At 40.0% G+C, this 14,665-nt stretch overlaps 1 protein-coding gene across 3 annotated transcripts in view; it reads left to right on the top strand.

Annotated features, from left to right (window-relative positions):
• Positions 1–14,665, top strand: part of PHLPP2 (PH domain and leucine rich repeat protein phosphatase 2) — an 80,793-nt gene that overhangs the window by 1,810 nt on the left and 64,318 nt on the right. For all 3 annotated transcript variants that reach the window (XR_007123792.1, XM_047710299.1, XM_047710301.1), the window contains exon 2: positions 5,839–6,107. Coding sequence is in view for 2 of the 3 variants with exons in the window: in XM_047710299.1 (XP_047566255.1) it covers positions 5,839–6,107 (269 nt within the window). In the remaining variant the exon portion in view is untranslated. The remainder of the gene's footprint in view (positions 1–5,838; positions 6,108–14,665) is intronic.

The raw sequence follows: 14,665 nt of genomic DNA, 5'->3' as shown, positions 1-14,665 counted from the left end.
TTTTGTGGGGGAGGGAGTGAATTGTGAGATAGAAGGAATTGAGATAGGAGGCTCTTGATTCGAGGGTCCTGTCTTCCTAGACTTAGGAAGTGGTCAGATTTACCACTGGTTCCCTGGGCTCCAATCTGGGGACGGTTAGAAAGATACCAGAAATTGGTCTTGAGTGTGGGAGGCCCACAGTGCCCTTGTGTCTCTTGCTTTATTGCATATGGTCAACACTTAAGTAATCCTTGCATGTAAATGGGACTGCCTTTGGAGAATAGGTCCTGTGTGTTCTACATACAGAAGTTACGTTAAATAGCTGAGTCGTTGAATTTTGTGCTAAGTGAAACTGGAAAAGAATATCTAGGTAAAAGTCATAATCTCCTACTTGTTCTTTGAAGACCCTTTGAAAAAGGCTTATTCTATTTTGCGATGCCTTTTTACTAACTACGAAGTCATGAGCATCATTATTGTCAAATAATACAGATCTTCATAAAAAGGCTAATATAACTAAACCAGTATAATTTAGCCAGATTAGATCTCAGTCCATCAGTATGTGGTATTGAAGAGTTTGAGTCAAAATCTGCTCCCAGATTTATTTAGCAAATTGCTAGTTAGAATGTACCCCTTTACTGTTGTTGGAATATGATATTTGTAATACTCTTAAGATTATTGGGAATACCTGTGAAGCATAGTTTTCCAGATGTTTGTGACAATTTGGGGCTTATTTTTTTACTCAGACTGTAGAAGACATGAAGTTATAACTGAGCAGCAAGTCCCCTGAGATCCATTTTTGTCAGTACTAGTTCCAGGTTTTTATCCAAGTAATGTGTTTATATGGTTTTTTAAAAAAATCAGTGAATACCAAAATGATTTCTAATGAACGGAAATATTCTTCTCCTTATCTTATCCCACCCTTTTGCAAAATATCCTTAATATATATATTCCTAAAGATGAGCCCATATTGTTTTAAAGTTCTAAATGCTGGAACAAATCTCCTACATTACAGTATTTCACATTCTCATAGAACTCAGTGAGTAGGGAGAGTTACTTGACCAGACTCTGTTTTTCCCATACATATCTTAGAGTTAATTGTATGTGGGCGTTTAATAGTTTATCACCTTGATCACAGCCCTCATATGTTATTTTCATTTTTAGAGAGTTAAAAGCTTAAAACTGAAGTGAGTACTTAATTCATGGCTTACTTTAAAGACTTTCACTTTCTGAATATAATTAAAAAAATTTTTTTTTTTTTGGAAGTGGGAGAGTATGGGGGAGGGGCAAAGGGAGAAAGAGAATCTCAAGCAGGCTCTCCTCTGGGAGACTCTGGATCTTGAAGATCATGACCTGAGCTGAAATCAGGTCAGTCGCTTAAACCAACTGAACCACCCAGGTCCCTATTTAAATCGGAAATGTGCTCTTTTACAGTTGTTTGATGTGAGTTGATTATAGATCTGTTCCCTTTTAGAAAAGTTTGTCCACAGATTTACATAAAAGTAAGGGAAGCAACAGAATGTTCTTAATCTAGCAGTTTCAGTGGAAAAGTGATTCTAAAAGGTGAGAGTCTATCAGCGGACCCTGATAGACTGGCCTTTCCAGCAGTTATCTGATGCTTTTCGCAGTGGAGAAGGAAGCACTAAGTAATTCAGCAATAGCGAATAACAGCTGAACAGTCCATCTAGATTGTCGCTGGAAGGCTATGCTTGCTTGGTGTCTAGACCTTTTAAATGTCCATTGAACAGGTTTAAGGGAATGATATCTACTAAATAAAGGTCTAACTCAGCAGTTTATCTGCATGGGGTCTGGAATATATCATATAAATAGGAGATACATTCTTTGACCAACAACACATGTGTTTCAATAAGAAATTTATAGTCTTTTTTTCCCCCCAGTGCAAAAAGTGTTTTTATTAAAGCAGAGGGACAGAACCCATGGGCAGGAAGAGCTGCCAGGGATTTATAGTCTTAAGGGAAGTATAGAAACACTTTTTTTTAAGACTTTATTTATTTGAGAGAGTATGAGCAGGGGAGGGGTAGAAGGAGATGGATAAGCAGACTCCCTGGTAGTTAGGGAGCCAGACATAGGGCTCGATTCCAGGACCCCGAGACTATGACCCCAGCCAAAGTCAGATGCTTAACCAACTGAGCCCCACATAAATACATTTAAAAAATGACTTTCAAAATTTTTTGTTCCCAAAATTTTATTTGTTTATTTATTTGAGAGAGAGAGAGAGAGAGAGAGAGAGCGCACGCACAAGCAAGGAGAATGGCAGAGGGAGAGAGAGAAGCAAGCCTGATGTGGGGCTGGATCCCAGTACCCTGGGTTCATGACCTGAGCCGAAGGCAGATGCTTAACTGATTGAGCCACCCAGAAGCCCCTAAAAATGACTTTTAAAAATCCTCCCAGAAGAAAATTCATGGATGAACTAATATAACTTCCTGGGATTTTCTTGACTTTTCTAGGATTGAGAAGATCATTGGGCTATTATTTGACTTGAAAAAGTTTGTTTTTTTTTTTTTTTAAGATTTTATTTATTTGACAGAGAGAGATCACAAGTAGGCAGAGAGAGAGGGGAAAGGAGGCTCCCTGCCGAGCAGAGAGCCCAATGCGGGGCTCGATCCCAGGACCCTGAGATCACGACCCGAGCCGAAGGCAGAGGCCCAACCCACTGAGCCACCCAGGCGCCCCCAAAAAGTTTTTTTTTTAAGAAGCTTTTTGGTGGCAGGGGTGCCTGGGTGGCTCAGTGGGTTGGGCCTCTGCCTTCTGCTCGGGTCGTGATCTTAGGGTCCTGGGATCGAGCCCCGCATTGGGCTCTCTGCTCGGCAGGGAGCCTGCTTCCCCCTCTATCTGCCTGCCTCTCTGCCTACTTGTGATCGCTGTCAAATAAATAAATAAATAAATAAAATCTTAAAAAAAAAAAAAAAGCTTTTTGGTGGTTTTGTGGTATAGTATCTACTTGCTCTCTCTTAGTAGCAGGGAGCAAAATTTCTCTCCAGTCAGTGCAGAATGCAGAGCTTCTTTGTATAAATGTTGCTGTACCTTATAGAATACAGTTTTTGGATGGGCCAGTTGATCTTTTCCAAAGACTAAAAAATAGGGGATATTTAAAATTAATCAGCAGTTAATTGTATTCAGTGGCTGAAATTACTGATACAAATATGATGGTCCTTGTCTTTATAAAATAAGTACTTGAAATCCTTTTGTTCATTCTGAGATGTTCAGCTTTGAGAAAATGCTCTTGTGGTCAAGAGAGAGACCTAGTTCCTACTTGTAGCTGGGGTTTATCCTACTTATCTAAAGTTAGAATCAGTAATAATCCTTAATGGTTTTGAATAGCTATATTCAAATCCTTAATATCTGTAAAATGATGGATTTACCTGTTATCCTTAATTAATTAATTTAAAAGTTATTATTATTATTATTTCTTAAAGATTTTATTTGACAGAGGGAGAGAGACAGCGAGAGAGGGAATACAAGCAGGGGGTGTGGGAGATGGAAAAGCAGGCTTCCCACTGAGCTGGGAGCCGGATGCGGGGCTCGATCCCAGGATTCTGGGATCATGACCTGAGCTGAAGGCAGATGCTTCAACTGAGCCATCCAGGTGCCCTCTGTTATCCTTAATTTAAACAATGAAGCCATTCTCACTCATAATTTTCTTTCTTCCCACGTGGAAATGCCTTCTCACTTTTCCTTCACTTTTCTTTATCATCTTAGAAATTTAAATTTAGGTGCCACAATCACCCTCAAATACTTAATCTCAGTAACTACAACAGTAATATTTGCTTTATTTATAGGTATTTCTGACTTCGAATGAGGATTAGTAGCAAAAGTCTTATATTTACTTTGTGGTTGGTAAAAAGATTTTAGTGTTCTCTGTAAAAAAAGGAGATTTTTCTCCTCAAGTTTGTTCAACTTCTTGCCAGAGCAAATTGGGCTACATTACAGACTGATAATATATTCTGTGATTTCTGTGAGTTCTGCATGCCACTCAGGTATTAAGGCACTATAATAGATTCTCAGTGTAGAAGAGAGGAAGAAATATCAAATGCATGATTAAAACCCATTGTAGGGGCGCCTGGGTGGCTCAGTGGGCTGGGCCTCTGCCTTCGGCTCAGGTCATGATCTCGGGGTCCTGGGATCGAGCCCCACATCGGGCTTTCTGCTCAGCGGGGAGCTTGCTCCCCTTCCTCTCTCTCTGTCTGCCTCTCTGCCTACTTGTGATCTCTGCCAAATAAATAAATAAAATCTTTTTTAAAAAAACCCACTGTAACCCCCAAAGGACTAGAAGACATACCTTCAAGATGAAGAGGTTCTCCTATGAAGAGAGTAGAGTCACTAATTCTAGCTGTCCAGAGAAAATGGGGATGGGATACATGGAAGGCTCCATATGGAACACAAGAGAGGGTGATGTGAGTAGAGTTTTGAAGGCCATCTAGTCAGATGGGCAAGACGGGGAAGGACATTTCAGACAAGTCACAGAATTATGGACTCATGATGTGTTTGGGGAGTTACAAGAAGCTGGGTATGACTAAAACAGTGACAGGTAACAGAGAATGATGCTAGAGAGGTATGGCAGTGTGTTAATGGAAATGCCTTTATATCTGGGAACAGGAGCGCCTGGGTGGCTCGGTCAGTTAAGCATGCAACTCTTGATTTCAGCTCAGGTCAGGATCTCAGGGTTGTGAGATGGGGCTACAGGTGTAGGGCTCCCTACTCAGCGGTGAGTCTGTTTGTCCTTCTCCCTCCTCTTTCCTGCCATGCCCTCCCACCTCCCCCCCCCCTCAAATAATTTCATAAATAAAATCTTAAAAAAGGGAATAGAACTGGCCTGTCATGAAAATAGAGTAAGTCACTATTGATCTTTAGAGACTTGTCATATTGCTGTAGCATTTGTTTTTGCTTTGAAGTAACCACCGTATGTGTGAATTTCACATACCTAAATTATCAAACGTAGCACTAATTTTTTGGAAACATTAGAACAGAAAGAATATTTGTGCAACATTGTGTTATTTGCGATATGAGGCAGAGGGTCAGGACCCTAGAGAAACTTCCAGTTTGCACTGTAGAGACATATACAAAAATGTTTAATGCAGGATTGTTTCTGAAAGTGAAAAAATTAAAAACTAAATGCCATCAGCAGGAAAATGGAAAAATTGCAGTGTATTCATATAATGAGATACTACTTAAATGAATGAGCTGGGTGTATTAGCATGACCAGTGTTGAACCAAATTAAAAAAATGTCAGTGTGAAACAATGTTAAGAAAAAAAAAAAAAAGAAACAAGTATGTTAGGATTTAAAGTTCTAAATCATGGAAAACAATTGTATTCAGTTATAGATATGTACAAATATGGCAGACATAAAAATGCACGGAATGGCGAATAGGAAGTACACTAGAGTGTTTCGGAGAGAGGGAAGGAAATGGGATTGAAGTGGGGTATCAGGTGACTTCAGCTGTGTATGTATATATATATACATGTTCTTATATGTGTGTAAGACATGTAAATCTTAGATGTAAGAATGTATGTTCTTTAGAATAAGGATCTGAAATAAATATGACAGGATATTAAAATTTGTGGAAAGTAAGTAGTAGGTACACAGATAATTTTATTATTCTTACATTTTTATGAAAACGTAAGAAAAAGAAAAGGTCAGACAGAGTGACGGACAGGCCAAGAACCACTGGCAGGAGAGGAAATTGTTTTCCAGCTTAGGAATGGGCATGGCCAGTGTGGAAGGCCCCAAGGCTGGGCGGTGTGGTCGGTGAATAGAGAGTGGAAGCGTGGGGTGAGGCCCGAACGTGGTGAACTCAGCCAGACTTTGTAGCTAATAATTTCTTTCTCTTGATGTTTTTTAGAGAAATATGAAACGCAATGGGAGCAGGAATTGTTTGAATAGGCGGAGTAGGTTTGGTTCTCGAGAAAGAGACTGGCTGAGAGAAGATGTCAGGAGAGGTTGTGTGTACCTGTACGGAGCGGACTCGACCACTGCCACCGCCAGCGCTTCTGCCTCCGCCTCCTCCGACTTGCATCTGGTTCTGTGCACTGTGGAGACGCCAGCATCAGAGATCTGTGCCGGAGAGGGAAGGGAAAGTCTTTATTTACAGCTTCATGGGGACCTGGTCAGGTGAGGTCTGAGTTTTACCCCTCTAACTCCATTATAGTGTAAATAATCTGTGTTTCTGCTTGGAAGTGGGCTGTAGGATTTGACTGGTGCTTAGAACTGACAATGATTGTGGGATCACTTGGCTTGAAATAAGATTTGTCTTTGGAATGGTGAAATTATTATTCTTGAATTTAAAAGCAGTGCATGAAGGAAAATTTGATGGTTACTTCATTTGGATTACACCACGGGTCAGATATCCAAATTTAAAATAAGTAATTTTTTTTTAAGATTTTATTTATTTATTTGACAGAGATCACAAGTAGGCAGAGAGGCAGGCAGAGAGAGGGGGAAGCAGGCTCCCTGCTGAGCAGAGAACCCCATGTGGGGCTCGAACCCAGGACCCTGAGATCATGACCTGAGCGGAGGCAGAGGCTTTAACCCACTGAGCCACCCAAGCGCCCCTAAAATAATATTTTAAAGTCATTTAAAAAAATAGGGGCACCTGGGTGGCTTGGTCAGTTAAGCGTCTGACTCTTGATTTTAGTCAGGTCTCCATCTCAGGGTTATGAATGTAAATAGAATGAAATTGAAATGTATAGAAGGAAATAGAATGAGAAGGATATATGCTCATGAATAAATATGTTTCTATTTATATGTAAATTTTAAAATTAATGGTGCTATATGCAGCAGATTATTTTTTTTAAGATTTTTTTTTAAAAGATTTTATTTATTTATTTGACAGACAAAGATCACAAGTAGGCAGAGAGGCCGGGGGTGGGGGTGGGGCTGAGCAGAGAGTCCCATGCAGGGACCCTAAGATCATGACCTGAGCTGAAGACAGAGGCTTAACCCACTGAGCCACCAAGGCACCCCTATGCAGCACATTATTGACTTGAAATGTTTTAGAGATCTTTCGATATTAATATTTATATAATTTTTATTTATTTAATGGCTGTATAATACTCTGTTTCATGAGTCTACCATCGGTTTAGCCGATCTGCTATTAAGGGACATTTGCATTGTTAGCAGTTTTTCACTTCTGCAAGTGGTGTTGTAGTGAATATCCTTCTACCTATGATATCTCTTCTCTGTAGAAGTAATCTGTAGGATGAACTCCTAGAAGTGGGATTGCTGGTCAAAGGACATATGCATTTATAATTTTGATGCATATTTTCAGATTTCTCTTCATAGAAGTTAAACTTCAACAAGTAATATAAAAGTAAGCCTATTTTCCCCTTAGTTTCTCCAGAACATGTTAGCATTAAATTTTGTATATAAGTATAGACACATACCCATGCATGAGTGCATACTTGCTTGTGAGTAGAAATGATTGTCACCGGTTTTTAGATTAGGGAATTGCAAAGTTAGCATTCCAAAGACGAGGCTTTTGTCAAGCCTAATGACTTAGATTTTTGCAAATCTGATAGAATTTTGTTATTTTTGTCATTTTAATTTTCATTTATCTTAATGAATGAAGTAGAGCATATTTTCGTAGATTCAGGTGCCATTTGTGTTTCTTTAAAATCTTATATATGAATGTGAAGGAGAGTATTCTCATAGAATCTTTTACTGTGCTTATGAACTCTTTGCTTCAATTAAAAAGAAAATGACTATTAGTTCTTTGAATTAGATATCAAATAAGAGTTTAAAGTGACTGACCTTTCTCTCCTCCCTCTTCCCTGTAATAAATAAATGTCTTGAAACAATTCAGAGCCGTAGACTCAGTACTCTTGAAAGTGAGAAAGGAAGCTCCCACTTACACCTCAGAATGTGGTAATAATAGTAACACCTTCAGCTGAGCTAAAAATTGATGTCATTTTAAAAGTCTAAATTGAGGTTTACTATGTGTTCCTTTCAGGATTTGGACTAATTCCTGAAAAAGTAGATTAGCATTTGAATGTTTTTCCTTGTTCACTAGTTAACTACATTTCCTAAATCTATTTGCAAAACGAAAGGATCAGACTGGGTGATCCTTAGGCTTTTCTAAATCTTAACACTGATTCTGATCTAATTTTATCAGGTGGAAGCCTTGACCTACATTATAGCTGGTAGTGATTGATGGAGTTCGTGTATTTAAGCCAAAGACCTACTCAGTTGTATACTAATGTATTTGTATAGAGAGGTACTAGAAATGTGGAGAAACCCCCACCTGAATTAGCTTGCTACTACTAGTTGTGTAGTGAAGAATCCACATGTGAAATAATATACTTTAGTGAATCTAAATTACTTAAAATGGAGAGTGGCCTTGATAATTTTGTAATGAAATAGCTCTTCATAGATCTAATTGGTTAGAAAATAATGGAAATACTATTGAACTGCTATTGGAAAGAATGAGTATGTTTTCATTGCTTGGAGCAGCTTAAGAGGTGTCACTCAGCCAAAGAATGACACCTCTGGTGATGACGGTAGATTTGGGCTGACATCACACTTTTTTTTGCCAGTCCTCTGTGCTTAGTTCTTTATGTACATATTCTCATTAAATCCTCAGAGTAGATCCAAGGGTGGTAGCATCCTTTCTTTCAGATGAGGAAAAGTGAGGCTTTGCAAGAGGTCCGGTAACCTGTTCAAGGTCAGGCAGGTACTGCCAGGCAGTTGGAATGTCTCATTGAAAGTAGGTGGTGGACTTTGTTCCAGGAAAGGCCCTCCTGGAGAGGAAATGGTGCTATTTAATCATACTTAAAGATCTTTTTTAGATATCTTACTCAACTGTTACTGCTTGAGTTCAGTCTTCTGTTATTTAATCAGAGGAATAGGTACTTTCTTTGTAACAGCCCATGAGATAGTTGACAATCTCAGGCGCTATCTTTTTTTTTCTCTTTACTGAATTGTAACATGTAGTCACTGTAGAAATTCTGGCAAATGAAAAAGTATAAAGAGAAATAATCTTCAGTGCTTGTGCTTTTTGTAGAGTACCTCATTTAATCCTCACAATGATCTTGGGAGGTAGGGTACTATTTTCATTTCATCGATCAAGAAAATGAGGCTTAAAAAGGTTCAGCCTCTCACCTAAGATCACTTGTGGGGTGTGGGGGGGCACCAAATGTGGGGCACTCAGATCAGGTAGAGGCCGGCAGTGCTGGTGGTGAAAGAATTCACCCCAAGCAGAATAAAAGAGATAAAAGTTTATTGAATACACAGCAAGGAAGCAGTGAGCGGATTAGCAAAGGAGAGGCTGTCTGCCACAAGGCCGTGGTGAGGGGCCACAGGTATAGGGTGGAGTGAGTATGGGGACAAATGGAATTTTCCCTTTTTTGTTGATCTTAGGAGCTGTGCCTGGTTGTAATTGTTCATTTAGGGCCTATGGTTATTTCAGGGTGGGTCACTTAATGAGCTTAGACATCGGTTTTAATCTCTACAGGAAATTACATTTTACAGAAATGCTACTATAACTTATTTAAAAATTGAGAAATAATAGGCAGTGATGATTTAGAGCTTGGATTCTGGAACCAGAGTGTGTGGGTTCAAATCCTGACTCTGACAGTCACTATGCAAGTTGTATGATGCTCTCTATGCCTTAATTTACTAATGTGTAAAATGGAGGATGATTCTATTTACATTATAGAGCTGTCATGATGAAAATTAATTACACCTTATGAAGATCAAATAAATTAATACTTGTAAAGTAGTACTTTTTTTTTTAAAGATTTTTTTTATTCATTTATTTGAGAGAGAGAGAGAGAGCACAAGCAAGCAGAGAGAGAGGAGGAAGCAGGCTCTCCGCTGAGCAGAGAGCCCGATGCGGGGCTCGATCCCATGACCCTGAGATCATGACCTGAGCCGAAGACAGAGGCTTTAACCCACTGAGCCACCCAGGCGCCCCTAAAGTAGTGCTTTTTTTTTTTTTTTTTTTTTAATTTGATAGACAGAGATCACAAGTAGTCAGAGAGGCAGGCAGGAGGGAGAGGAGGAAGCAGGTTCCCCGCTAAGCGGAGAGCCCGATACGGAGCTGGATCCCAGGACGCTGGGATCATGACCTGAGCCGAAGGCAGAGGCTCTAACCCACTGAGCCACCCAGGTGCCCCTAAAGTAGTGCTTCTTACACTCTAATGTTCATCTGGGAGCTTGTTAAATTACAGATTCTGATTCAGAAGGTCTGGGATGGGGCCTGAGATTGTGTATTAAGCTCCTAAGTGATGTGCTTCACTTAGAGTGGAAAGGAAGTAAAGTGTTTATGTCTGTCATCCAGTCTGTGACACCCAGTAAGTGCTCAGTGAGTGTTACTTACTTGGGTTGTTTCAAATCACTCAACTTTTAGAAGTGGTGTTGTGATGACTAAACCTTAGCTCATGAATCCTTATATTGTTTTGTTTTGTTTTTTTAAAGATTTTATTTATTTATTTGACAGAGACACAGCAAGAGAGGGAACACAAGCAGGGGGAGTGGGAGAGGGAGAAGCAGGCTTCCTGCCGAGCAGTGAGCCGGAAGCGAAGCGGGGGCTCAATCCCAGGACCCTGGGACCATGATCTGAGCTGAAGGCAGACGCTTAACGACTGAGCCACCCAGACACACCAGAATCCTTATATTGTTGATCTCCCTAGGCTCCATGCTAGAAATGGGATTGCTGGGTCGAAAATTACCGTGTGTTTTTTCTAAACCATCCATGACTTCCTTCTTTCCATACTCTTTTTTCAGTCACGGATTTGTCACTTCAGTAAAACTGAAGGATTACTAATTTATAGAATTGTAGCACTTGAAGGAACCTGAAAGAGATCATCTACTAAGGAAACAAAGTGTACCCAACTTAACGACCCCCTCCCCGCCCTCTCCATTCAGAAATATATGTGGGGGCAGTGTTTGCTGGTTGTCAGAACTACTAGGGAGAGTTACCACCATTTAGGGGGAAGGGCCAGAAAGGCTTAATGTCCTCAGTATGTGGGATAGACTTGTACAACCAAGAATTGTCTTGCCCAAAAGACCGGTAACTTCCTAGTGGGAATAACTGAGAGCATTTCCCTTTGTTTCATAAATGTGAAACTGAGGCCTGGAGAGGGCTGGTGGATAGCACGTTCTGGCTGCTGCCTGGTCTGCCGCTGTCCCATTCCATTGCTCTTACATGATGACACTTGGTTTGTCTTTTTTATTGAACCGTTTAAGTGAGAACGGACTCACTAGTGAAGTTTAGTGTTTCTGCCTGAAACATTGCCTTCTGCCTGAAAAGTTGTAACAAGATCATTTAGGACAAAGTGGAGTGCCCTTTGGCTCATGATCGTATATTTACTTTTATTCTTAGTCATCAAATTGAGTAAGATTTCTGTGTTTGATAGACTATCTTTTTAAGATAAGTTAGGAAGCAGTAAGATGTTTATAACAGAAAATACCCTTGGGGTTTGGGATCCTGCATTCTGATTACTTTTCTGTCACTGACTTGCTGGGTGACCTTGTACAGGTCACTAAAACCTTGTTTACCATATTTTGGTGTTGTAAAAGTAGTGTGAACAGTTCTCTTTCAGGATACATACTGAGCTGATTACTGCTGAGGAAGGAAAAGATTAGTTTTGTTTTTTGCTTCATTTTTCTGTGCTATTTTAAAACTTAAAAATTATCTGTTATACATTAATTCATTTTTGTTTTGTTTTTGTTTTTACATCATAATACTGCTGATATCAGCTTGTGTTCTATAGTTGTTGATGGGTCATAGTTTAATTGGCAATGTTTTTTTCTTTCATAATGGTTATTATGATACCACTTGGTTTACTGCAGTACAATTCTGGTACTAACCACCCAGACCTTTCACACACTTCACAAGTTAAAGGCCATGGTCCACAGTAAGACTGCTGTTCAGATTCTAGCCACACTTCTAACCAACTGGATATAAATTTGGGAGTTCCCATGACCCTTTTAGATTTAATAATAATAGAATGATTCAGACTCAAGAACGTGTTCTACTTATGATTACAGTTTTAGTAAAGGATAGTAAAGGATACAAATCAGAACTAGCCAACTAAAGAGACACATAGGGTGAGGGAGGTCTGGGAGGGTCATGAACATAGAACTTTCATGCCCTCACCCTTGTCATCCTCTCACCATGTCTCCTCTTGTCACTTACCAGAAAGATCCATGGAACTTCAGTACAGTTTTTTTTTTTTTTTAAGATTTTTTTATTTATTCATTTGACAGAGAGAGAGAGAGAGATCACAAGTAGGCAGAGAGGCAGGCAGAGAGAGGAGGAAGCAGGCTCACTGCTGAGCAGAGAGCCCGATGTGGGGCTCGATCCCAGGACCCTGAGATCATGACCTGAGCTGAAGGCAGAGGCTTAACCCACTGAGCCACCCAGGCGCCCCTTCAGTACAGTTTTTATTAGCATTTCATTGGGTAGGCTTGATTGGTTCATTGACGTCATGCTTGGCCTTCAATCTCCAGCCATGTTTTCCTTCCCTACAGTCAGGCTAGCTCCAAACCCCAGCCTTTTCTTTACTTGGTTGGTCTTTATGGTGACCAGCCCGCATCTTGAGTCATCTCATCTGTGAGGGGTGATGCCAGGGGCTCAAGAATGACTAAGACACTCCTATTATTCAGGAAATTCCAAGGCTTTAGAATCTCCCCCCAAGAATCAGGGATGGAAGACTAGTGTAAGATTCTGTATTATACAGTGATGCACACAAAGGTCGTGTATCTTTCAAATGACATATTAGCCTGGAATACAATAATTTTTTTTTTAAAGATTTACTTATTTATTTGACAGACAGAGAGCACAAGTAGGTAGAGAGGCAGGCAGAGAGAAGAGGAAGCAGGCTCTCTGCCGAGCAGAACCTGACATAGGGCTTGATCCCAGGACCCTGAGATCATGATCTGAGCTGAAGGCAGAGGTTTTAACCCACTGAGCCACCCAGGCGCCCCATAGCCTGGAATACAATAATTTTAAAACATAACTCTTTAGGTTCTTTGGTGTAAGTTAACATATGAAGTGTTTTGAGCTCTCTTTTGCATAGATTATTTTAACTATATAAAATAATGTGGTTTACCCAAAAGAAACTAGGATTTTTAATGAAACCAGCACACCTTGATGCCACTATGTACTCATTGTGTGATTCTGAATCTCACTTTCCTTATTTGCAAAACAGACATAACTTTATAAAATGTTAAGCACTTTTCAGCATAGAGTCAGGCATGGAGTAGACATTCATTGAAGTATCCTTAGTATTGCTGTTTGTATTAGTATTATCTGTATTATTAATTATTTCTTTTAAAGATTTTATTTATTTATTTGACAGACAGAGATCACAAGTAGGCAGAGAGGCAGGCAGAGAGAGAGGAGGAAGCGGGCTCCCCGCTGAGCAGAGAGCTCGATGTGGGGCTCGATCCCAGGACCCTGGGATCATGACCTGAGCCGAAGGCAGAGGCTTTAACCCACTGAGCCACCCAGGCGCCCCTGTATTATTAATCTTAACATTTGCAGATTTTACCTCTATAGGTAGCTAGAGATTGAGTTGTTGTTCTTGTTCTTTTTTTTTTTTTTTAATTTTATTTATTTATTTGACAGAATGAGAGAGAGCGCAATCAGGGAGAATGGGAGAGGGAGAAATGGGCTCCCTGCCAACCATGGAGCCCAATGCAGGGACTCGATCTCAAGTCCCCAGGATCATGACTTTCCTTAGGTGGGAATGTATAAACAGGGTTTCAAAGTCTACAGAGCCCCTTTTGGAAGGAAATTTGATCATGTAAAAAATGCAGAATTAGGATGTTTCCATTTCTCTTGATTTTCTAGACAGAAATTGAAAAATGGAGCTGGTGAGATTTAGCCTGAATATATCATTTCTTGGTCTTGGCTATGTGATCATTATATGGAATTATGGTATTTAAGTACATCGAACTCTGTATCTAAAAATAATAGCAGAATTTAAATTTATATTAGGAGGGTGTGTTGGATACCTCATAGACCCTTGAGTTCGGAAAGACCCTAAAGATTATCTGGCCCAATCTGATTCTTTAATTTTAATTTTTATTTATTTATTTATTTTTTAAAAGATTTTGTTTATTTACTTGACAGATAGAGATCACAAGTAGGCAGAGAGGCAGGCAGAGGTGGGGGGTGGGGGGAGCGGGCTCTCTGCTCAGCAGGGAGGGCTCTCTATGCGGGGCTTGATCCCAGGACCCTAAGATCATGACCTAAGCCGAAGGCAGAGACTTTAACCCACTGAGCCACCCAGGTGCCCCTTTAATTTTAATTTTTTATTTTTTTAAGTGGGCTCCACACGCACCGTGGAGCCCAGTGTAGAGCCTGAACTCACAACCCTGAGATCAAGACTTTAGCTGAGATCAAGAGTCGGACACATAACTGACTGAGCCACCCAAATGTGCCTCAACCTGATTCTTTCAGGAGACTCTTATCTAAAATTCCTGTGACAGGTGGTTCTCTAGCCTTCCATGAGCTATTTTGAGAATCAGTCTCTTTCATTATTGGTCATCTCTAATTATTAAAGTTCTTCCTCATTTTTGATCCAGGTTTACCTGTGCAGCTTTTCATTGTTCCTAATTCCATTCTTTGGAGTGATCCAGAATAAGTCTAATCCTTCTTGACAGTGGAAGAGAGAGATAGCTCTTTATGCCTTTGTCTTCAAGTTAATCCTTCAGTGTTCAGG

The sequence above is a fragment of the Lutra lutra genome, chromosome 17 (assembly GCF_902655055.1).
Source record: "Lutra lutra chromosome 17, mLutLut1.2, whole genome shotgun sequence".
Lineage (NCBI taxonomy): Eukaryota > Metazoa > Chordata > Mammalia > Carnivora > Mustelidae > Lutra > Lutra lutra.
The sequence above is the reverse complement of the archived record's forward strand: the minus strand, read 5'-3'. Positions and strand labels throughout refer to the sequence as shown.